This window comes from Xylocopa sonorina, chromosome 3 (assembly GCF_050948175.1).
Source record: "Xylocopa sonorina isolate GNS202 chromosome 3, iyXylSono1_principal, whole genome shotgun sequence".
In the NCBI taxonomy this organism is placed as follows: domain Eukaryota; kingdom Metazoa; phylum Arthropoda; class Insecta; order Hymenoptera; family Apidae; genus Xylocopa; species Xylocopa sonorina.
Genome location: NC_135195.1, coordinates 16326495 through 16351115, shown reverse-complemented (window position 1 = coordinate 16351115; position 24621 = coordinate 16326495). Strand labels below are relative to the sequence as shown.

The 24621-nt window shown below is 39.7% G+C and overlaps 5 protein-coding genes across 9 annotated transcripts in view; 2 read left to right on the top strand and 3 right to left on the bottom strand.

Moving 5' to 3' along the window:
• Dsx-c73a (doublesex cognate 73A) overlaps positions 1 to 5598 on the bottom strand; it is a 10235-nt gene extending 4637 nt beyond the window's left edge. The window contains exons 1-2 of the mRNA XM_076892579.1: positions 5407 to 5598; positions 2527 to 3402 (exon numbers count right to left, since the gene is read on the bottom strand). Of these exons, the coding sequence (XP_076748694.1) occupies positions 2527 to 3312 (786 nt within the window). The 5' untranslated portion in view covers positions 3313 to 3402; positions 5407 to 5598. The remainder of the gene's footprint in view (positions 1 to 2526; positions 3403 to 5406) is intronic.
• LOC143422121 (elongation factor-like GTPase 1) overlaps positions 1 to 17444 on the top strand; it is a 26418-nt gene extending 8974 nt beyond the window's left edge. Inside the window, exons 4-5 of the mRNA XM_076892542.1 lie at positions 16245 to 16432; positions 16890 to 17444. Of these exons, the coding sequence (XP_076748657.1) occupies positions 16245 to 16432; positions 16890 to 17078 (377 nt within the window). The 3' untranslated portion in view covers positions 17079 to 17444. The remainder of the gene's footprint in view (positions 1 to 16244; positions 16433 to 16889) is intronic.
• Clpx (Caseinolytic protease chaperone subunit) overlaps positions 1 to 24621 on the top strand; it is a 25383-nt gene extending 762 nt beyond the window's left edge. The window contains exons 1-7 of one of the 5 annotated variants that reach the window (XM_076892568.1): positions 19769 to 20090; positions 20827 to 20925; positions 21260 to 21457; positions 21551 to 21699; positions 21822 to 22011; positions 22229 to 23130; positions 23222 to 24621. In XM_076892568.1, coding sequence (XP_076748683.1) covers positions 20856 to 20925; positions 21260 to 21457; positions 21551 to 21699; positions 21822 to 22011; positions 22229 to 23130; positions 23222 to 23473 — 1761 coding nt within the window. In that variant the 5' untranslated portion in view covers positions 19769 to 20090; positions 20827 to 20855 and the 3' untranslated portion in view covers positions 23474 to 24621. Of the gene's footprint in view, positions 1 to 19768; positions 20098 to 20157; positions 20466 to 20769; positions 20926 to 21259; positions 21458 to 21550; positions 21700 to 21821; positions 22012 to 22228; positions 23131 to 23221 lie in introns of those variants that run through there. The other 4 variants (XM_076892566.1, XM_076892570.1, XM_076892567.1 and 1 more) reach the window with 4 other exon arrangements.
• Positions 8120 to 12368, bottom strand: Aos (protein argos). Its single transcript, XM_076892595.1, has 4 exons — positions 11842 to 12368; positions 9407 to 9627; positions 9086 to 9257; positions 8120 to 8541 (listed from the first exon to the last, which is right to left on the bottom strand). The coding sequence occupies exons 1-4, from the start codon at positions 12094 to 12096 to the stop codon at positions 8293 to 8295; spliced, it is 897 nt and encodes a 298-aa protein (XP_076748710.1). The 5' UTR covers positions 12097 to 12368; the 3' UTR covers positions 8120 to 8292.
• On the bottom strand, positions 17566 to 19143 carry LOC143422314 (uncharacterized). Its single transcript, XM_076892881.1, has 2 exons — positions 19071 to 19143; positions 17566 to 18992 (listed from the first exon to the last, which is right to left on the bottom strand). The coding sequence occupies exons 1-2, from the start codon at positions 19095 to 19097 to the stop codon at positions 17640 to 17642; spliced, it is 1380 nt and encodes a 459-aa protein (XP_076748996.1). The 5' UTR covers positions 19098 to 19143; the 3' UTR covers positions 17566 to 17639.

The following is a 24621-nucleotide window of genomic DNA, read 5'->3' as shown; positions in this document are numbered from 1 at the left end:
GAAATACGACCAGTCGTTCAGCGTAGAAGGAATGCCAGAAATGTTAATGTTATAAAAAAAGAATGAGAGAAAATGAATAAGAAGAAATCGATTCCCGGATCCAAAAAGATCCCCCGGACAACTGTGCGAGTGTCGAGCAATTTCGTGGACGTGCTCAAATAAGAAAGATACAGCTTCAACGGCCTTCTATCCCCGATACAAATTGCTGATAAAATCTTGAAATCGTTCGATCATACCAGCGAACAATTTACATCTGCCACTTTTATATCATCAGTACTGCGCTACGTGACGAAGGTGTTCCCTATTTTCATTTCCGTTCCCATTCTCGCCTTCAACCCTCAACTTAAACTTCCTCTTTCGTCATTTGAGTTGTGCCTACTCGCGCGATGTTCCGTTTTACTTCTTCAAACGATTGAAACTTTTGTCGATCATAATTTACGCAATCGCTATTAATAAGCGGTCGTGTAATACACGTAATTGATTGTACATACCATTTTGTTCTCTTTCATAAAAATTGGTGTATGTTAGCTGGTAGTTCCAGTTCTTACCGCTGGACAATAAATAACAGTAAATGCGTCATTAAAATAATAAAATACATGATAGTTATTGACTGCTGTAATAATGATTTGTCAGTACTTTCATCTCGCATAGCCAGCCCACTCTAGCTAGTAATTCTTGTTCACCGTTTACCAGGGAACATGAAATATTAATCTCCTTCTTCCATCGCTCTTTCGATTCACCTGTCTGCTTCTAAATGATGATCACGTTCTTGTATTTAACTGAAAAGTACGATAATTATAGGGTAATCCAGTCACGATTAACTCGACAGTTCGATGAATCAAAAAGCCTAGCCCTTTCGTGCCTATTTCCTGATTGCTCTTTTGCTCTCGTTATTAAATACGCATAACATTCAAAGAATAATTTGAACTGGTCCAAATGTTACCACAAAGTATTCCGCGAATTTGTGTTTTCCTACAAAGGTATTAACGGTATCTTTAATATACACGCGCCCAAGCGGTTCATTATGAATTACTGTTCTCAGAAGGATATTTAGAAAGAAATGTTTCCTATGCATAAGTACTGCGTTACGTTTCGTACCACTGCAACGTGTACTATTTACCGCCGTACTATTTACGTGCACGTTCCAAGCGTGTCATTTCTGTGAAGCGTGCAAACGTTGGCTGCTCTTTTTTATAGAATAAGGCACGATAACATATCGCGGTTACTATCCACCAACTATGTCCATTAAAATACCTTCAAACGTTTTAAATTCCGTCTCCATTTACCGCGCGTCTTTTTCGTTGCCTTGCTTCTCGTTTACGACGCGTAACCAAGCATGCATAATTATTAATCGACTACGCGATGTGCAACTTCTCGCGATGCATTTTATCATATCGGTCATGTGTGATTTTCACCAGCCGCTGTTAGTAATTGTAATACGGAGGGGGACGTATACACGAGCTTCGTAGGGAGTATTAATTTCGCAATACTCTGAAACACGCGGCTGCATCCCCATTACATTAATTACAGGATATATCGATAACTAATAGATAACAGGGAAAAAGTAAAAGGAGCCGCGGAGGAGTCATAAAGTGTCATTAAAACATTGCGTAAAGCGTTGCAACGAGAATAGCAAGAGACACGATGTTTCACACGAGAACGATCTAGCTGCGTAACTCTCTGCGATTCGCATGCGTTCACTGTAGTTCTCTTCTGCGCGAATCATTTCCAAATTAACATTTTTTAGCTGTTCAAACAGAGAAACGATCGCGGCGGTATAATGGGTGCGCAATTTACGCGCTGCTATGGCTAGCATATGTTTATACATATGGAGCATCCCGTTGTAGTGATGCGGTGATAGTGATTGACACGATATGCGAATGCTAATTAAGTAGCGGTAGAAGTAATACGAAGCGGACAAAAATAATATTCTTTAGCAATGATAATAAAAAAGCTTTCGTTATATAATAATCTATAGAGGATATATTGGTAATAATAGCGCAACTAGACGTAGAGTGATTCTTTATACGAAAATAAATTGGAAGCATAAAATCAAAGTGAGAGAAGTTAGAGCATTTTTTTTTTTTTTTAGAAAAACACCACTTTTAAGTAATTAAATAAATCTAATTAAAAAGAACAAGAGATAGAGATCTGTGGTTCGAAGGAACGTTTTCGTTAATTATTGAACGCGTTCCTGAGAAGACGAAACCGTCGTGCTTAACGGAGGCAAAAATATTATAATTTGTTCTTGTGAAGTGAAGTATACACGTGGACGATTTAGTTGCGACACGTCTTTGACCTGTAAAACTTAACCGCTTTACAGCAGTGTACTTACGGTACTTATGGTATAGTTAAACGTAGTTATAGCTTAAACAGTTATACTTTGCGCGTGAAATGCTCTGCGTGCCCACAGACGACGGTCTGTTCACAGATAAACGGCGAAAACGAGATGAATTTAATCTAGTATTCTAGTAAGACTTCTTTTTTCGTTGTACCAAATTGTTAGCAAGAAAATGATTCACTCACCTCGCTGAGATTGGCGTAGTTTATGTTCAGCTTGATTTGGGGGCGAATTTTTCCAGGAAAGTCCGCCGCCCCTTTCGACGACACCGCGGCAGGAGTGGTCGTAAATTCGTGGGAGCTTGTGGTTGACTTTTTCGAGGAAGACACAAACGTGCTAGCATCTTGATTAGAAGCGATGGTTCTCGAGGAGGTTTCCGTGGGCAGTGCACTCGAGCTTGTGTTAACACTACCCGTGTTTGTCGTTATGGTCGTCGGTGTTTTCGTAGTGGTCCTCGCGGTCGTAGTTGTACCACGGTTGCTTATCGTCGACGTCCCGGATTCCGTTCTGAAGTCAGCGATAGACGAAACCGAGGACGACGAGCTCGTCGACGGCGGTTGTATCATTTGTACGGGAGAATTGTAATTCGTCAACGGTGATGTCGACGTCGAAATTATCGGGAGAGACGAGGGTGGCAGCGTAGTACCCTTGTCGCTGTTAGTCGTGGCGGAAACTCCAAGGGGATGAGACGGTGGTTTTGATGCGACGCCATCAACGCCACCCTTGCTATTGTTATTTCCGCTAATCTCAGTATCGGCGCCTAACCTGATACCAGTCGTGGTCCCATTGCCGTTACTATTGCCCTTTAACGTGATGGCAGACAGCTCGGCTTCGTTCTTGATGAAATACAACGGAACCTTAGTTTGTTTCGTCTTGTCGTTAGTTTTCGAGTGGGTCTGCGATTGCGGCGGCAACGCCATGCACCCGACCGCCAACGGAAGCAACCACATCGCTCCTCGAATCGGCTTCATCTTGTTTTGGGTATCTCGAATCAATAGAAGGATAGGAGAAGGGGATCCTCTTTCGCGGCTTTCTTCAATCCGTTAGCTGGTTCGTATCTTCTAAAAGTAAAGGAGTTATAAAGCAAATGTGTGGACATATATTCGTATAAAGAAAGTATGAAGGAAGATATGAGGCTTGTACACACGCTGCTATGCGATTGTGCAAAAAGCAGTTATAGTAGAGAAGTTTCACAAACTTCAATTTTCACTGGCTCACGAAGAACCAGTTAGCCCGCAAACTGAAATCCGTCGACTCATTCGCTTAATTCGCGTTCGTATAATCGTTCTATCCGCAAGCAAATTTGCGCTCGCGTCTTTCGCTTTCATCTGTGTGTTCGTTTTCGCGTTCGATCGTCACGATGGGATTAACGAAAGCGCGAAAGAGAAGCAGATCGATTGAAGGCAGAATAATGGACGGCGCGGAATCTCGTTCTACATATTCCCGTTTCTCACGCTTCTTTCGTAGCTTTCACGGTTCACCGAGCAGATGTATACCGTCCGATCTGTTTCGAGCGGAAAGAAAACAGCGGACGGTCTAGAAAAGAGCGTATAAACGGAGGGAGGGAAATGATATAAGACGATAGAGGGAAACACGTCGGGAGAATTCGAAGACAGAGGGAGAATTCGAACTCCCTTAACGGTATCGACATTTCTTTTTAGCGCGTGCCAAGAAATGGACGGGAAAGAGATTGGCGAGTGCGATTCACCGAGCGTCGATTCAATTGAAAACTTGAACGTACACGCGATTAGAGGCGGTGATTTTGCTGTACATCGACGAACGGAACGTCGTGTTTAAGTGGACGGCTGGCGCCGAAGATCGGTCTCTGTGAATTCCTTTTAAAGGTGGATCGGGAGACGTTATCTTAAATGCATTGAACACAAGTGGACGGGAACACGGATGAAACGACTTGCGCGCGGCTGTTACATTCTCGGTAGAAGTCAGGACGTGTACGGGGTGCCGCAATAATTATACCGCGATATAATTCACCACGCGGATGTGGTGAAATTAGGTTAACCTGGTACGTTTCTCGCGAGCCGTTATCTTTCCTTGCATGTTCAAGGCCGCGGCATGCAGCGACCAGCGGGGCCCACTGAAGCAGCCAGCTTGCCCACCGCGACACTACCAAGTCCCATCCGTTCGCTCTTGTTTACCTTTTGCGGTCCCTGGCTCTCTTTAATTCTTTTCGAAGGGGAAATACGCATTCAAATGAGATCCTCCCAGGTTTTCACGGGCAAAAACAACATATCCTGCGCATGAAAATCGGTATAATAATGATTAGTAAAGATTACACTACGCGCTACAGTGGTTTTTGTCAGTGAAATCCTGAAACGCTATATATTTTTATTACCGAACGTTTACGCTGTCGCTAAAAAATTAATGGAATAGCTTTTTTCTATCAATGATATACTAGCTAATTATCGGCACACTGTCTATTACAGATATAATGCGAAAACTTTCCTGTGTTATTCAATCGACACGCACGCGAGCATGTGAGTACGCGAATACTTACGGCGTGTAAATGTGCAGTTTATGTCAATTTAATTGGCAAGTCCGTTAATTGGAAATATAGCATCTTGACGGCTTTAAAATTTGTACTCAATGGATATTATTTAGTAAGAAAAGATTAACGATAGTTTTCACTGGAATAATTTGTCCGGCATCATTTCGCTTCCGTAGCAATCATTGATATTAAGAATAGTATCGAACGCATTTCACATTTTCGATCTGTTCGCCTCCATTATGTTATGGACTTTTTTGACAAACGGTACACGATCCAGGAAAACCAACAGGAACAAGCAATCAGGAAAACGTTTAACATTAACTGCAATCTCAACGCTGACCTTCCGTTAAAGACAGAGCGAATGAATATTTAAATACATTAGAAGCATCAGATTGACGGAAAATTTTCGTGAAGTACTAGCATGTACAGTAACTACAATTAGTTTCAATAAGATTACGGTGTTGTACGCTCGATGGTAGATGATTGTCGAGATTTACACCGTAAGCAGTGTCAGCTTGAAAGTTGGTGGAAAATGTGAGGGAAAATTTGTCTCTGCACTCACCCTCGACATCCAAGCACGGCCCCGATTTCGATCTTGATCCCGATCTAGGTCTCGACCTCGACCCCGACCCCCAGCCCAGCCTCGATCTAGTCTTGGAGCTTCGATTCCTCGTAGCCGTGGCCCGTTAAAGCGACGCAGTGATGCGAGTGGTACGATGATCTTTAGTTGCGATAAAAAGTACGTAAGCAACTCGAAAAATGTCGACGAGGATCGGGTGCGTACGATCGGCGGAAGAGAAACAATAGGGATTGGTTATCGCTCGAACCCGGTGTTGAAGTCTCGGCGATATCGAGCATTCGATACTCTCTCTCTTTAGCGGAACTTCGATCGATTCAGGCCGCGGAGCTGTTCAAGTTTTTCCGCATCGTTGATCGTTACTATCGAATATCGAGAGAAAGAATGCGCGGACAACTCGAACTTGTTTGAAGGAAGTAAAGCGAACGCCACCGCTTAAACGCGTTTCAGAGTTCCGAATGGGACTGTGAGCTCTCGTAGAAGACACGCTGCCTATGAGTCCCGGCTAGTCCCACTTACCAACCAACCAGAAACCCCTTGACTATGCGTGGAATCCCAAGCTGCATCTCCGCCAATCCTCTACCTTCCTTTACTCCTCCATCTGCACACCTACCCATACACTAACGACTCCGGGTACTCCGGATACGTACCAGTACACTGTACTCGTCCTCGCCGAGAGAGGAATCGAGAGTCGCGAATCCACCAGTAGGAGAGATCCGAGATTTTCGTGACAACGAACGTGTCCGATTGTGAGAAACAGATGTACTAAACACGTGGCACTCCATATACCCGTATCACCGGAGAAAACGCGAAACTAGTTCTTTCCCCCTTTATTTTTTCTGGCTGTACACACTTCCTTCCCTTTCATTTTTCTCTTTCCGCCCCTCTTCTTTCCCTTTTCCTTCATTTTATTCATATCACGATCATTTTACCTCTCATTTTTTGCAATTATTTTTTGTTTAATCACCTCCCTTTTTTCTCCCTCCATTTCTCTCCTTATTATATTAGAAGAAACAATGTATTTTTGACGATTCTACTGGTTTCCCTCTTTTCGCATCAAAATATTTTTAACCGGATGTTTAATTCCAGTTCTCCGATAGTTGTCTCTTAGACGATGTCTTGTAACATGTCGTTAAGTCGTTGGCGTTTCCTCTGATAGTGATTCCTAACTGTATGCTACACATTTCCCTGGCAAAACGTGCAAAAGTATTCCCGCGGGAAGATGTTCGCCCATATTTTCATCGATTCGTCTGCTCGTTCGAGCGGAAACAGTTTTTAAAATTTCTATCCATCGGTCATTCGACTGATGTTTAGTATATAACAAGATATTAAGAGTTACCGCAATGTCAGCGCATAAACATTCTCGTCGTGTATTCAAATTATACGCAAAATATAGAGGTGAGCAGTGATATTGGGTCGATTTGTTTCATGAACAAAACGCGCAAGTAGCGTGACCACTTAATAAGAACCACACCAGTGGCAGTAGATTAAGTTATTCCCAATCGGCCAGCCGCACCACGAGTTTGGTTCTACAATTTTCCCTTCCAAGTTTAGTTAGATTAGGCGTTTTCTTCTAGAGTTTTCATGAAATAATTCCAATTCCACATGTTTTTCATCTTTTTAAGTAAAGTTGGAATGTCCGTATAGTTTGTAAGAGGCTAGGAATTCTTTTCTTTCCTCCCTGTTGCCTCTTCTCCTAATTTGTTTTTTTATTCCATCGCAATCTTCTTACACACGAACTATATGTTCTCGTATAATTTATATTTCCTTGTAAATGTTGCTTTTACGATTATTGAAATATTTTCTGATCTTACAGTTATGTGAAGACTCTTATGTGTATGTATATCTATACTTCGATAATTACACACTGCAAATTTCAGGGTTCGTTTACCATTAGTTTCAGTCAGTTTAAAAATAACTTTAACCGATAGAACAATTTAGGTGAATTACGCGTTGGAATTTTACCAACCAAAGTGTTTCAATTTTTTATTTTACTTTCAATTTTCTATTATTAATCATAAGGTATTAAATACAGCGCGATAGATTGGATTTTTTCAGTGAGCCTGTGAATTTGTAGAATATTGCAACAATTTACTCGTATATATGTTTAAAACCTTCTGTTGGTAAATGCAGAAGGGGTTGATACAAAACGTTCAATCTTTCGCCATCTAGCGTCATGTTTTGAAACAGGCTGGTACAAGATGTTAAAAAATAAAAGTTCGACACTTTAAAGACTTATAAATTAATAAAAACATTAATATATTTAATCAATATGAATCTCTTAGCAACTCAAAGGAATTGAATTAGACCGGTTTTTTTTGCGATTTATTAAAGCTAATTTTTTACTTATCTTACTATATTAATGGTAACAATGGCAGTGGTAGTGGTGGCAATAAAATTTATTTATTTCACTATTATTAAGTATGAAGTATTTACAAGAGCGATATTACGTGAGTACGCAGCAGTATAGTGTCAAGTACAATTGATAGATAATATCGTTCCCAGAAACATGTCCATAGATGGAGATGTTATAAGTAACGTGTTTAAATGTATAATCATTATACGATCTCGCATAAATAACGTGATACTAACGTAACAAATATTTTTAATCGAGACCAAATAACAAACATCTAGCATCCAACCAGTTCTCGTCGAAATTATGGAAAAAATGAATAAAGACTCCAAAAATATTTCCGCCTGAACAGTGATGAATTATCGTCGAGTGTTGTACTGTTCACTCCAAAACACATGTAACAGGGGGAGGTATTAAAAATCTTGGGATACGGCTGTACACATATCGTCGCGAGTAAATGATCGGCTGTTTTTGTCACACAATCGATCGCGAACGCTGACACAGAGCACGTTTCGAATTCAAACGGTATATACGGTTTGCGAGTGATGTGATTGCGAGGGTACGCAATATCCGCTGTACGTTTTAATCTCCAAAACCCCGGAGTAGGATCTTGCTGGAAGCGATCCTGGGTCGGTATGCCTTCTGGGGCATCGATGACCCTTTGGACACTGGCAAAGGGGCGAAGCGTTCACTTCTTCGAGCTGCGAGCTCCGTCTCTTCCGTACGGTGAACAGTCGGCAAGGCTCCTTGTGTTGGCAACGTAGCCTCTGCAATGTTCATTTTTTTCAGTCATATTTCTTAAGCAAATTTCTTGAAACATCTTGGAAGATTTGAAGCTATAGACAGTGAAACAATCAAGGATTAAAATTGGTCGTCCAGGCTTCCAGATACTACTCTATTGGATGTTAGTTTATGGGGATAGATAAAAGCTTTGATTTATCAAACATCTGTTGTGACCTGAATGTAGTAGTGGAATGGTTTAATTGGAATTCCTTTGTTCTAAATTGCATCTCTTATAAAACTCTAAAGCTTCATTCACCTGGACGGGGGAACATCCTGTATAACTGTATCTTAATTCTCATCGAAAAACTGTAGATCGCTGCATGAGACCTCGCAGCGCACATGTCATGGGCATCAATCGGTGTCACGATTTGATGCATTCATTTAAAACTTCGCTACACTTTTTCGCTAATCGTACAGAGGGACTTTCAAGCTTGAAGAAAAGAGTTACGCGTAACCCAAGTCTCTCTCACCCTGTCCTAGTATATCTACTTCGAATCAGAGCAGAAGGACACGAATAAGAAAACTTACGCTTTGCGGGGAGCACGCGAATGCATAAATAAATCCTGGACTTCCCTCGGGCGACCTGTAGGCTTGCCTTCGAACTAGATAAGGCACGCTGCCTGGTCGACATCGGCAATAAACTCGCTGGACCGTCGCGTTCGCTGGTCCCCCTCCTGGAGCTAGAGTCCACGTGACGTCTCTGTAAACAGCGAACGGCCATCTTGTACGTAGTGACACGCGTATTGGGGCGCGCGGACACGTTAAGAAGCATTCGCGAATCGGTAAACGTTTGATCGTTCCGCTACTCGATGTTACACGATCTCAACTAGGCGAACGATCGCGACTAACTTGAAATAACGACAGATGGGTAGACGTTTCACTGGCTCACAAAGCTTGTACTGGCGTGTTTTATCCACTATCGTGTGCCCGTCGTCGCCGTGTAGGCTGCTGGGACAGGTACGGCCGTCCGGGCAACGGCACTGCCTTTCGACCCAAGGCGATCCATATAAATCCACCTTGCTGCAAACTTCGCTTCGATCCGAGCATTCGGGCAGCTCGTCCTCGCTATCCTGAAAACAGAAATGAAACACTTTGAATATTACTTATTCCGGGCTCAATGCTTAACATTTTTTTATACTTGTCGCCTCTTTCGCTATGAGTATTAGCCAAATATTACTGGATAGCTCCTTGTAGCGCACAGGATTCGTTATTCGCTTAAATTCGCCAAGTATACATTTTTCTTCATTCGCGCGAAATTTCAGCTACTTGCGTTATCCTACTTTACCTACCATCGGTTACTTGAACGATATTTCATCTTTTTGCGATTTTTTTTGACCACAAAAAAGGTTTTTTTCTAAGTAATATTTGCGTTACTAGTGTTGAACCAGATCTCAAGAACTTCCACGAGCTGATTTTAGCGACTTTGCTCGTGAAATTGTAGATGATACCCGATCGAAGCGTGAAAAACAACACCGAGATCCGTTATTTCTTTGAAATAAGATCTAATAAAAAAGGCAACACGATCTATAGCAGATCACGATCGCCGCGTACCGTTTCTCGATTTGACCCCGCTTCACAAGGAAGCAACACCGTACATACGGATAAAGAATCGAAGGAGATGCGCTAAAAACATGATCGATGATCGAGTTGCAAATTAACAGTCGAGTAAAAGTGTAAGAAGAAGCGATAAAAATATTACCACTGGAGTACACCGTTAGTTACTTATTGAGAAATGTAAAACTGTATGAATACAACGTTTAATTATGATTCTGCAATATTCGCATTTCATAATACTCGTATTGTGTTAAGCGCACACGTATTATCATTAAGATGGTAATTAATGCCATTCTCGTGACACTGCGCGGTCACCGTAACCGTGAATCGAAGGAAACTCATGAGATTGAACCGAGTGGAGAGAAAAGTGGCCTAGCACGCGCACGCGGACAACAGAAAGAGGGAAAGAGAAAGAGAACGAGCAGAGGAAGTTCTGTGTAACATGCTCAAGAGGTGCGTGTCTCCCCTCTCCGTTAGAGAATAGACATCTGGTCTAACTACACTATTCAAACAGCGTCGGTCAATCCGCTGAATGAGGCAATCACGTACGTCCTGTCGACTCGTCGTTTGCAATCTACGTGTTGTTCCAGCACCTAAGCTAAACTTCTCAAATTCCCTCTCCACTTTTAACAATCTACATATATGCTTTATCTCTCTCTCTCTCTCTCTCTCTCTCCCCCTTTTCGTTTTCACTTGTGCTAAGAAATAGCAGATTATGCAAAGAATTGGAATTAACGAAACACAAGAATAAGGAACTTGAATTCGCATCTATTTCTTATTGACTTTAATAATTAAGGAAGAGATGAAGGCTAAAAGATGTTGGTAATTTGAATTGACATTTCTCCTTTTCAAGAACAACAGGGAGATCTATTAATCTTTCAGTGGGAAGCTAATTGATATCATTAAAATAGAATTGGCTTAAAAATGACTCCAAGATCGTAGCAGGGTTAACGTAACCATTCAGTTCTCGTGTTTTCAATCATACGTTTCTATAAGCCTTCAAACACCCTGGAACTCTGTACGTCGAGCATTGCCGATACATAATCGATCTTTAGTATAATATATCGGCCACGAAAGTCTCTCGTAAAATCGGCCACTTTCCCACTCTCCTACACCTTCTCGTTGCCGATTCCCTTCCGTTCTCTCGTATTCCCTTCTCTTTCTTCGATCCCCACCTTCCTACCTCTTCCTCCAACCGTTCCCAGAAGATCGTACGTATTAAAACCTTCGGTGGCAGCAAACTAAAATGGGATAATAGGGGGACCGGAAAGGCTGCGCGATCCATCCGGAAGTTCTCACGCGTCTCTCGCTTCTCTCATAGCCGCAGTGAAAATGACACCTGGTTCTCGGCCTGTATACGCGCGCACAAATATTCCGTGTACGTGTACGCGTGTGTATACATCGCGACAGATGATCCAAAGGATACCGCGTGTTGATCAATCGAAGATGCGTGTTTGCACTCTGGATGTAGAACGACGCTGTCGCGTCGTAGAAACGTCGGTGCAGGAGATTATTACAGTTTCTATGGAATTATTATGAAACGACATGCAGTCTAAAAGATCGAATGTTTGAGAAAGACAAGAGTTTTGAATGTTTTACGACCGGTAATTCAAGTGTTGTAAATAAGTGTAACTCTCGGTTATACAAACTAGGCACAAGACGTGCTATTCGAGTAAATTTTTGATTGCTACGGTTCATAGAAGCTCTGTTTAAAGATAACGTGGACTTACCCCGATTTGATAGAGGACTTTCGGCGGTTGATGCGTCGGTCGATGTTTCTTCTTTTGATCGATCAAGTCGAGCTCGATCGCGGTATCCTCGAACTCCTGTAACTCCGCAAGATACTTGCCCTCGTCGAGGGATAGATACTCGTTGAGAAACTTTTGACCGGTCTCGTCGAGTTCTACTCCAAGGAGGCTACCCTTGCTTTCACGAACGAGCAACTGCCCGAACATCGCTAATAAGAAACAGATCAAATCGGCCATCCTTTCGCGCGCGCGCGATCCTTCCAGCCCGTTTCCTTCGTCCTCTCTCCCTCCTTCTCTCGTTTCTCTTTCTTCGTCGCTCTATGCAGAAACGATAAAAAAAAGTCTACCTTTACGATCGGTGATCGCGACGATCACCGATCATACAGTAAATTACCAGATGGCGGTCGAAGCGATTGTCGACGGTCGACGAAATGGATCGATGCAATCTGAGCGGCTGCGCTAACAATGCGGCACATTCGAACGTTGGAGAACAGTATTTACTCGTGTAACACGAACAACCAACTTCTCACGGTTCATCGGAAGTATATTTTTTATCGCCTATCGGTACCATAGCGTCCGTTCGATGATCAGTCGATACATGCCGATTCTACATCGGCCCAAACATCCTGACGATGCTCGGATTCGAACATCGAAATTGTTCGTAAAGCTGAATAACAGGTGAACACCGTTAATTTTCTCCTAAATGGAACAACAACGTTTTACTGTTCGCACAAGTACAAAAGGTACACGGTCTCCCACTCTGCTGCAAATCGATGAACCGAACGATGGATGAAACAGTAAGCAGACAACACTTTAGAAGGTTCGTATCACTTTCCAACTGGCAATTTTTCTCGCTGTCCCTCCGAGAAACGCAAACGACGCTTGACATTTAACAGTTAACGGAAACGTCCCGCTGTTTCAAACGTGATCATCGCGGGAAACAAGAAAAGCACATTCACCGACAGTGAACAGCAGCATGGTGGGTAACGTTGCGACACGTTCTCCAAAACAATCCCGCTCTGCTCGATCGCTATACTACACGCACTCTTTCTCGTGTCCTTGCGCTCTCTCTCTCTCTCTCTCTCTTTCTCTCTCTCCCCCTCTCTCTCTCTCTCTATTTCTTTCCACCCCCTTATATCCCTCTCTCTGTCATTCGTCCTACGTCCTATGTGTTTTGCAATAGCGCGATTCGAATCAGTCCCCGGGACTAAATAGCCCGCAACATTCGTGCCGCGCGAACCTGTACCATTCGTTCGACTGAACTTCTAACAGCTAAAGGCAAAGCATGAATGAGTCCTCCCTTCTCTCTGCTCTTCTTTCTCCATTCCGCTCCATACCACTTTACTCCACTCCACACCACTTCATCGGCCCCTTCCACTCCGCGACTCCCTTCAACGTTGCACTCCACTCCACTCCACTCCACTCCACTTCATTCCACTTCACTGGCTTTTCTCCTCTCTCTTTCTCTCTCGCTCTCTTCCTCCTCTTTCCTTCTGTACGTACACCTTTCTCCTCAAGATGCAACCACACATCGGACCCGAGACATACTCGTTACTTGGACCTTTCTCGCTCCGCCCTCTCTTCTCCCTTCTCCTTTTTCCTTTCGACGCTTTTATTTTCCATCTGTCCCTTTTCTTACCTCGTCGTACCTACTACGTTCCTTTCCTCTTCTTCCTGTACCTCCTCTTACCCGTTCCTTCTTTCTTCATCTACCATATATATTTCACCTGCTTCTCTCTTACACTCCTCTTCACCCTCTTCTGCACACTTCCTTCTTTGATTGTTTTTAACGTCGCATTTTTAATCCCTTCCTACCTTTCCCTTTATCTCATCGCCCTTGTTTAAATACCGTAGTTTCGCCTTTCCTGACATTACGCATCACCTTCTCACACCTTTCTTTTTCTTTTTCAGCTACTTCTTCGACTTGCTTACTTTCGTCAATACATATCTCTGTTTTCTATTGCTCACCATTGGTCTTAGCCAAGTTGCGATCACTAATCCTTAGCTTAACTCTTCTGATACTTTTTAACATTCTAGAAAATAAAAGAACTTGAAAATATGATGAAAAAACGAAAAGATCGAAACCGTGTTACACGAAGCTCGTCTTATATTTTCAAGACGAATCCAATTACCGTATCGAACCGATCCAGATGAAGTGTAAATCAGCGTATCCAATAACATACGTGTCGTTGCATAAGCAAACCTCGAAAGTGCAACACCGCTGCTGGTTATTATTCACGCAAAAGCATTCGAATCGAACGTTCGAGCGAGCGACAGTAATGCAAGGATAAGGAGAAAATGGTCTTTACGGCTATGGATGTGTGTGTGTGTGCATGGAAATATTCCTGGAGACAGGCGATGTGAAACGCATAATCGGTTCAGCCTACGTAGCAACTATAATACTCGTATACACACGTAAAGTGCGTGGGCGGTTCGCACAGTTCACGCAGTTCTTCAGATCAACTCACGCGACTATTCGAAAGTTATTGCTTTTCGAATTGTCGAATTTGAGTGGGTGCTGGCCGGACTGAACTCTCTTTACAGGCCCCACCTTTCTTCGTTCGTGTTTCACACGAACTGGGAACTATTTGTTTCCGTCTTCTCTTCGTCGATGATATCTTTTATTATTGGAGATACTATTTTCTTTAAAATGAACATCCTTTTATTCTGTAAAATTCGAAAAATAAATATACGTGTAACAGTATATACTTATCGAAAGCTGTTCGTAAGTTTGAGGATCGCTGTTTCATTGATTGAGGCCGCGATCCATTCACTCGTACTTTCTCTCTTTCCATCTACCGGTCTTTGCTCTGTCCCCTCTTTTTCCTCTGTCCTTTTGCATTGCGTTACTCTTACTCTCCTCCATTTATGAAAACGAATAGGACTTAAGATCCCATTCGATTCGTCCTGATCCAATCTGATCCTATCCTATCTCGACGTGTCGGATCGGATTCAGCCGTGACAAATCAGACCGAACTACACTCGAGCGAATCGAGTTGTATACAGCATAAATTCAGATTATCCTAAGAAAGTGATTAAGAAGAAACCGAGGAGTATCTCTAGCCAATTTACCCCATTGAAATTGTTACACATATTCCTCGAAGACTTCGATTCTCTATTTTATTATCGTCGTGTTCGATCACTTTTAAACATTCGAAGGCAGCAATTGAAATTCAAACTGTAGGTGAATAGGTGGAAATAGAAAACAGCTATTGGTTTAACGGACGGAGAACAAAGTTTATTCGTTCCAACAGTTTCTTTAAAACACGCACGACCGAAGTAAGAAAAGACAATCCAAGTCACGCGAGTATTCAGTATTCCTGATAATGTTTACTCTTTGGAAACGATCTTTCGTAGAATTCTTCACCATAAATTCTCCTCTCTATTTTTCAGCGGAAGATGTAAGAAAAAGACCGAAATCAACCGGTAAATCACGAGAAACGTAACTTTCGTTAAAATGAGAAGTGATTGAATAACGCGTGAAATTCTATCTGGAATTTCTTCGGGAAAAGGTGTTTGTTTTTATTTCCTTCTCAAGAGCACCGATTCGTTCGGAGAACCACTGCGCGCGGCATGAATGAATTCTTGGTTGAAAGGGGGGCGAGGGGGAGAGGGACTCGGTTACGATTCAGAGGGGAGCTTGAAAGCAAAGGTGGGGTTGAGAGTAGAACATCGAGATAGAAGACGTAAAGGGGAATTATATGGAAGTATAGCTGGAGGTGAACCTCTCGAGGGTTGCGAGGTTGCGACGTAGCGGCATGGGTGAGGATAAAATGGAGGGGACAGCGAGATAAAGAGAGGAGGTAAAGAGTACGTACGTGTGCGTGCGTGTGCACACGGCGAGATCGTTAACGTTACCACGAGTGGGTAAAAATAAAAAGGGGAGATACGCCAGATTCTTGCATGCACCGGCAATGAGAAAAGGACGGAAGAGGGGCAGGTGAATGCAGGTGCCGCAACCTACGACCGGAAACTATGCTCCTTACTCTCCAACTGTGAATGCTGCGCAAGTACGTCTTCACCGTCCTAGCGAAGAATGTCGGCCGGCAAGCAGAGGAAGAAATCGAGCAGCTCCGATTATTTCTACAGCGAATAGTTGTCAATTTTATACTCCTACCGCTTATTTTAATTTGTTAACTTCTTAATGCATAATTAACTATGTAGCGAGTTTTCACGTTTACTCGATTTTCCTGCAAATGAAAGAGTATCGAATTAGATTTCTTTTTCACCGAAAGAATCAATGTGTAGACATGGTTAGAATGTTACTAATGAAATGTATCGATTACAGACGAGTAGGGCTGTCCGTAAGAGTTGCTAGTCTTATGTTAATGTAAAGAATAGACAAGAGTGGTAAGGCGAAAATAATTAGTTAAATTTTATTTCAGGTAAACTGTACGCGGTATTCGGAAAGAGACAAGGTCGAGTAGTGGCCGCGGAAAGTGCTCTCGGATTCGGTGGCCAGTTTCGCGTGCTCGCAACTTTGCCAGTACCGGAGAGTTTTCAACTTGCCAGAGAACTGCGAACTCAGACGTCCGGGCTGGCCAGTCCTCAACTGGTTTTCAGTCATTGGGAGGCAAGTTTTTCCATATAAAAGGAATGCGTGTGAGCGCACGCGCGTATGCAATATCTCAGTATTTTTCCGCTTTTCATCATTGCAAACCGATGATCGAGTAATTGTGATCTATAGTAGATAAAGAATATGGCAAATTATTCGTTGCACGCGCAATTCAAATCGATCGTGCTTCACAATCGATACACGTTCGTTTATTTATCTACTTTTCTAGACTCTTCACTATTTCGCAAACAATACTGCATGTCTGCGAAACTGTATTGGAAGCTCATCAGTGCAGAGAATTTGTTATGATATCTTGAATACGAGTAACTTGGCACCTCAGTTGACTATACAAAATGAAGTAGTTGTACTACGAGAGAGATTGCCATCTTAATATATGTATTGTTGTGTATAATATATAACTCTCATGTAATTTGCTATCTTTGTAGTAACAGTAGACATTTTGTTCGCACAATAGGTGATCGAGCAAGACCCTTATTGGACGCCTTCCACGGACGAGGAATACCTTCACTTTGGTGACAAAGCGGACAGCGAGAACAGAGCTAAGAAATACATCGATGCAGTCCGTCGACGTAAAGGCCTGCCTGTAGATTCCCAACTTGTTACGCATGCGGAAAAACAACGCACTCTTTCCAAGAAGAAGTAATGCTGGATTACTAAACACGTTGTGTTTGATCGCGACAGTATTGTAGCGAGGACATGATGTGTGTTATATCTAAGAACATGCGTAAGACACAAGTCATCGGATTTAATTAACAGAAAATATGTAATTATTATAAATCAATGCAACACCTTCTTAGTTCTCCATAGATTCCGTTCCCTTTTCCAAGAAACGAATATCCCTCTAACTACAATTAGACGAATCCTATGTAACGAAAACCATGTTCGAGCGCTGGACGCAATGAATTTGAATTAAACTAAACTTCCTACTTCAACACCACAGTCAATGTAAAACAATTACCCATTTTGTATACTGGTTTCAAATTAAAATATTTAAATAACGAAAAAGTAATATCGTATTTTTTTGTCTACGGATGCTGATGATAGTTTATTCTTAAGATTTATTTGCATGCTTCAATTAAAAAGGAAAGAAAAATTATGAAATATACACATTGAATTTTCTTTCTTAGCTATAATTGGTATAATATACCATTTCTTTATTTTATATATAAGTAAAAATTCAATAACGATAATGGAAATTTGGTACTCAAGTTTCGTCAAATTTAATTTTCTTCCCTTGAAACCCTTGTTTCATAATATCTTGTTGTTTCTTTTTTGCAGCCCAGGAAGGATGTAGATTTATACTTTCTGCATTTATACTTTTTACACTTCTTTCTTCAACTTGTGTAATTCTTTTATTCTGCCTCTGATGCACATTACTTCTTTCTTCCGTAATATTTTGATTACGAGATAAGTACTTATTATCCACTTTTTGCTTTTTGCTATCTCTTCTTGCCTTGCTATATTCATTATAAAATCTATTTCTTTTATTTTCTATTTGATATGCCTTAAATGTATCATGACTGTCATTGTGTGTATCGCTTACATCTATATGTTTAGAAATCAAAGTCGCCCGTGGACATGAAATTGTTTCATCTCCATATATAAAAAAATCATCCACTAGCTTTGACTGCCCCGTTACCAGCTTAGAAAGCTGTTGATTTTCAGTTTCTTTGCATCTATCATTCTGTGTCCCTGTTTCTTGCAAAATTTCTGTGAATCTTTTAACTGTGGCCTCATTGCTAATAACTTTGACAACAGGTTTAGAAGCATCATCACTTTTATCATTTACATTTACACTCGAGACTTTTGATACCTTTATTGAATTTCCTTCATCTTTCCTCATTTCACTATTTTCTTTCATTTCTTCAAATAATTTTTTAGATTTTGCATCGCAGTTCCCATTTTTACCACAAGCCACAGTAACACCAGGATTCTTTACGTTTTTAATACTTTCTTTCTGCTTCTTTTTAACTTTGTCATTTGTATAACTTTGTAATTGCTTTGAATCTATCTGTGGCAAATCTACCAGTTTTCCTTTTCTCTCCAACAAAAGCCTCTTATCGCTAACATCATCCGTATCTTTTGTATCTTCTTTCTGTACCTCATTTGTTATATCATTTGTATCACTTTGCAATTGTTCCGAATGTTTAGCTGAAAAATCTGCAGAGGAATTTCCTTTTCTTTTTGCTGGATGCTTTTTTTTGATCGAAGAAACGTAATTGTTGCAATTCTGACATTTTTTCTGAACTTCTAATATTTTCTGACTTAAAGATTTGTGACAAATAACTTTGGCCATTGCTCTTGTTCCATCATCGGTATGTGGATTCTGTAATATCCTTTGCACATCTTTAAAATTATTAATTCCAAATTTTGATATATCATCATTTTTGATACGTTTCAAAGCAATCACCTCCCTCAAAAGTTTATCCGCTTTGTTCTTAAACTTTTCTAATTGTTTCTCATTATCATGACTAGAACGTAACTTTTTTGCTTCTCTAACTAATTTATTTATCACATGAATGCGTGCCTGTCGGACGGATTTTCTAAGTAAAACAATCTGAAAAGAATAATTAAAACTAGTTACCTACAAACTTTAATCGATCACTATGTATGGTAGAGTATATTGAAAACGCACCTCGTTATTTATGTCTGTTTTTGTCATATTAACAAAACTTCTACATTAATGTTTAAAACTGCTGGAAATAATAAAATAACCAACCAATCCAAGGTTATATATGTGATACAACGATATCGTTCCCGATCTATTTTTTCACCTGTTTAAAAATTAACCAGCGCATAGCACATAACCCACGTAACAATTTACGAGGACATCACGCGCCTGAAATAATTTCGATATTATTCAAGTATTTTTGATATCTGTGGTGATGAAATCACACTCTATACTTTCTACAAAAGTGGAGAAAGGAATATAAAAGATTTATACATTTTATACATTAACTATATTTATGATTGATCGAGGTTATGTATAAAAAATTCATCACAGAAGCAACCTCAAGCAACCGAGAAGTGCAATATTAATATGAATTAAAATATTATTTATTACACGAGTGACATTAAGCGAAAGCAACCAACCAATGAAAAATGATGCCACTAGATAGAGTCAGGTTCTATTGGACAGATGCCAGTTCGAGCCTGGGGTTAGTGTCGCACGACGCGTCTAAATCGTTGCAGCAGTGTACGTGGGTACTGCATACAAACATGGATTGATTTTGGCTAATTTTATAGGAATAAGATATAATAGCACTAGATAGAGTTGCTTGCTATTGGATGAATGCCGATTTATGCATGCACCGTCACAAATTGGTAGTGTCGCAATCAACAATGTGTATACAAATATCAAGCGTTCTCGAGTAACCGTGTGTATTATGTACATACTGACGTTTCGTTATTTCGTAGAAACGTCATTTCGTGCAGTGTGTGCGTGTGTGTGTAAAGAACGTTGATAAACATCGATTACAAAATCTCAAAGTAAATATATAAAAATTTCTCTGTTTAAAAAGAACTAGCCGAACGTTTTGGCTGGTACTAATTATAACATTTATCGAGTTATTAAAGAAAGTGCATTAGGTCGGAGAGAGGTCCGAGAACGAGAACCGTGATCGTGATTGACGGGACATAAAAATTCGCCACGTATGTAGTAGGTACGTGTTTACAATATCGTATGATATGATTTTTCGATAGATTTGGTGGTCTCTTGATATTTCATTGATATAGATCGTGCGTTGAACGTTGTTTTCAAACAAATCGTGAAACGGCAAATCTAGTGTCGGAAACTTTAGGAGGGAAATCAACAAATGACCTTGACTTATGCTTTAAGCGATTGTTGCACCTTGTAATGCGATATGTCAGACGGTCGCTACTTTAGATTAGCGTATTTGTCCGATTTATTCGCGGTAATCGATTTGTGCAAGACTTGTTCGATCGTTGGATTCGTTACAAATTTCGTGGAAGAGAATAAATAAATAGTGAATAATAACAAATAATTCATGTATTAATGTTGATTTAGCAGGTTAGTATTTGCGATATTTTCGCAGACTTTTGTACGTATCAACATTAATGTTTATTTTTACCTTGACATTGCGCGCGTGCATATATTTTGCTTTCCGATGTATACACCACAATTGTGTTTAAAGTTGGTCAGAATATCGCAGCGTTGAAAAATGCTCTTTTTCGTAAATAATACAAGTTAATAAAGAAAGAAATTGTATCAAAATTCTGCTACTTTTTTCGTGTAAAAAATAATTAACTTCAATTAATTTGTTTCCTGTAAAATAGTAAGTCATCGTATTCGAATAAATTTGGTTTTCATTTAGGTTTTATCTTGAGTGAAGTTAATAATTAGTGCAGTATCATTTTCTCTATTCTCCAAGTTGTATTGTGCAAAATACAAACAAGAAAAATGAGTTGCGTTCGCTGTTGCTTAATTAGTGCTGGTCGTATTGCATCCTCGAATCATGTGGCAAATCGTGGTAAGTGCATAACATATGTATTAGGTTGTAACATATTATACCTAAAAATATATTATATATTTACGCCTATGATATATATTGTGAACAATTAGATATCAGTTAAGATATCAGTTAAGATTTCTTCAGATTTTTATAGAGCAAACATGTAGCTTCAACTTTATTTTTATTTGATTTTATATATTTCTGATTCAGTTATCATTTCCTTGAATGCATTGACGATATTTTACAGATGTAATATTCTTTAACTAAGAACAATTCATATGTTTCAACTTGATACATTTAAAAATTTATTGTGCATACATATTAACATTAATATTGTGTGCTTCGATTTCAGTTCACAAAATTGTAAGAGTGGCTGTCATTAGATCATTGACAGTCGGTAGTGCTCTAGGAAAAGCACCCACGGAGCCTACACCACCTGGAAAAGATACTAGCGGTGGAGTTTCCTCTATTGGTAACGGTGGAGGGAAGAAAAACACCCTTACTTGCCCAAAATGTGGCGATCCTTGCACACACGTAGAAACATTTGTGTGTAAGTAGATTATGATACATTAATTTTTCTCTACATGGATTAAGTATAGTTAGCTCAGAATTATTCAAGATATAAGACAATCTTTTTTGTTAGCATCAACAAGGTTTGTTAAGTGCGAAAAATGCCATCATTTTTTCGTTGTTCTATCAGAGGTAGATTCAAAAAGAAGTCTTAAAGAAGCTTTGAGGTCCGATGATACAAAACAAGGATTTTACAGAAAACCACCACCGCCACCAAAAAAGGTATACAGATTTTTAGATAAAAGTGTGATAAATATATTCTTATTTTAAGAACGGAAAAAAATGTATGTATAATTATTTAATTAACTATTATAATAGACATTAATGCGTATCGGTATTTTCAGATATTTGAGTACCTAAACAAACATGTAGTAGGACAAGAGTATGCTAAAAAAGTTTTAAGCGTAGCCGTTTATAATCACTACAAACGAATCTATAATAACTTTCCGGTGCAGAATTCGATGCAAGGTCCTATTAATGCAAGTGGTACACAAGATCTGAATCATCCCTTCACTCATAGAGGTCTTAAACCACGTAAATAATAGTTTCCCCATTTTGTACAGAATCCTACATATAAGTGAAATAACTAATATTTAATATATTCAAAATTAAATAGCTCTTCTATTAATACAGAATTGCTTCTAATAATTTACTATAAATCATTATTAGGATAACAATTTTTTAATAAAATTAATGTTACAGATCTACCTGCAAACTTTGATTAACAATAATTCGTTTTTCTCCGTCATAGACTTATTGCATATTTCAACAATTGGAAATTCGTTGGGTGTTGGATTCCAGCAATACCCAACGGGAAGCGAACACAAGTCGTCTGACAATCAATCGATTTCCGGATCCGATATTCTTGACAGTAAACAACATCAATTGAAACTAGAAAAAAGCAATATTTTGCTGCTAGGCCCGACTGGTAGCGGAAAAACGTTACTCGCACAAACAATAGCTCAGTGCTTGGACGTACCGTTCGCGATTTGTGATTGCACGACACTGACACAGGCAGGGTACGTCGGCGAAGATATAGAAAGCGTGATCGCGAAGCTGCTTCAAGATGCTAATTACGTAGTGGACAGAGCGCAAATGGGCATCGTATTTTTGGATGAAGTTGACAAAATCGGTGCCGTTCCTGGTATTCATCAATTAAGAGATGTTGGTGGTGAGGGTGTCCAGCAGGGAATGCTGAAAATGTTAGAGGGTACAATCGTAAATGTCCCTGAGAGAAACAGTTCTAGAAAATTGCGCGGTGATACGTTGCAAGTCGATACTACAAATATCTTATTCGTTGCTTCCGGTGCTTACAATGGATTGGATAGGTTGATCTCACGGCGTAAAACTGAAAAGTACCTTGGTTTTGGCGCGACTCCTGCTTCCGAGAGTCCAGGAAGAAGAGCTGCGAACTTAGCGGATGTTGCAAACATGTCGCCTTCCACGGAGAAGGATAACAAAGAAAAGGATATGTTATTGCAGCAAGTTGAAGCAAGAGATTTAATCGATTTCGGTATGATTCCCGAGTTTGTCGGAAGATTTCCTGTTCTTGTACCATTTCACACCCTTGACAGAGACATGCTAGTTAGAATACTGACAGAACCTCAGAACGCCATGGTGCCTCAATATCAAATGTTATTTTCAATGGACAAGGTAAACAATCGAAATAAATTTTATTATATAAATATAACGTAACATCTTTGGCAAACTTCGCTTTATTCTTGGGCTATTTGAACGCTTACAGGTAGAATTAACATTCACACCGGAGGCATTACATGCGATAGCATCTTTAGCGATGGAAAAGAAAACTGGTGCGCGAGGGCTACGAGCTATTATGGAATCGTTACTCCTGGAACCTATGTTTGACGTGCCTGGTAGCGATGTGATGACCGTTCACGTAACCGAGGGATGTGTACGAGGACAAGAGAAACCTCAATACATTCGAAGAGGCGATGTCACCGAGGAGGATTTACGAGCTCAACATATACACAATTAACAAATAGCTCATACTAAAAATACACCACACATTTGACCGATTTTTTTAGAGTTGCCCACAATCTTTATTCTGTGACAATAATTTTCGCTCCAACGGTAAATTTTGTAAGTAACGCCCATTCGTTTAATCTGTTTTTAACGAAACAAGTTTATAACCATATAGATTATATCGAAATGAGTAAAAAGGTAATATAAATTTGTACAATTTGGGATTACTTAACAATTATAATTATTCTGTATTAACTTATTCCGTAAGAATATGAACGTGGATAAATCGAGTCAATCGTGGTATGCAATTTATTTTGTGTTCAAACAATTCATAATATCAAAGTTTGTTATTTGAATTGTTTTTAAAGATTGCGTATGCGCAGACACGCATTCGCACACATGCATGTATAAAAGCAATTAAATTTTACCGCGAATGTTGTGGATGGAAATCGTTTAAATTAAAAACAAAATACTCCAGCTATTAGGTGAAGATAAATTGAGTACTATATTTCGTCTTTAACAGTATAACAATATTTATGCGTTTATTCTATACGTTAGTGTAACAGATGGGAAATGAACTTAGTAATATCTGTTAACTTACGCGTATTGTATAATATCGTGTAACGTAATACCTATACGTATTACATATATTAATATTAAAATTACTAAAAGATATGCAAAGCACAGTTGCAACTATAAAAGTAATACAAATTCACCATGTATTGTTATATGAATTTTTCCATGAAACAATTCGAATGTCGATCTAAGATTGTTTCGAAACAGTTGCAAAATATTAAAGAAAAAATTTAGGAAATGTAGTTAAATCCTATTAAATGATATGCGTTTAAGTTTTAAAATTGAGAGTGGATAACACATTAATACTTAAGATCATCAATTTTGATAATATACTGTATAAACTGAAGAAGGTAAATTCAGATTTAGGAACTGCATATACCTTCTAAAGGTAACCGCTAAGCATTAGTTGATAGTGATAAATATTTTTTTCTCGGTTATTTGATTTTATTTTATGTATATGCAAAATAGGTGTAAATGAAAGGCTGTGTAATATATGATGCAAGTTAAAAAACACAAAAAGAAAAAAACTGTATACGTATAAAATTGTAAACAAACACTGTTGAAAGTAAATATTGTATAATATTA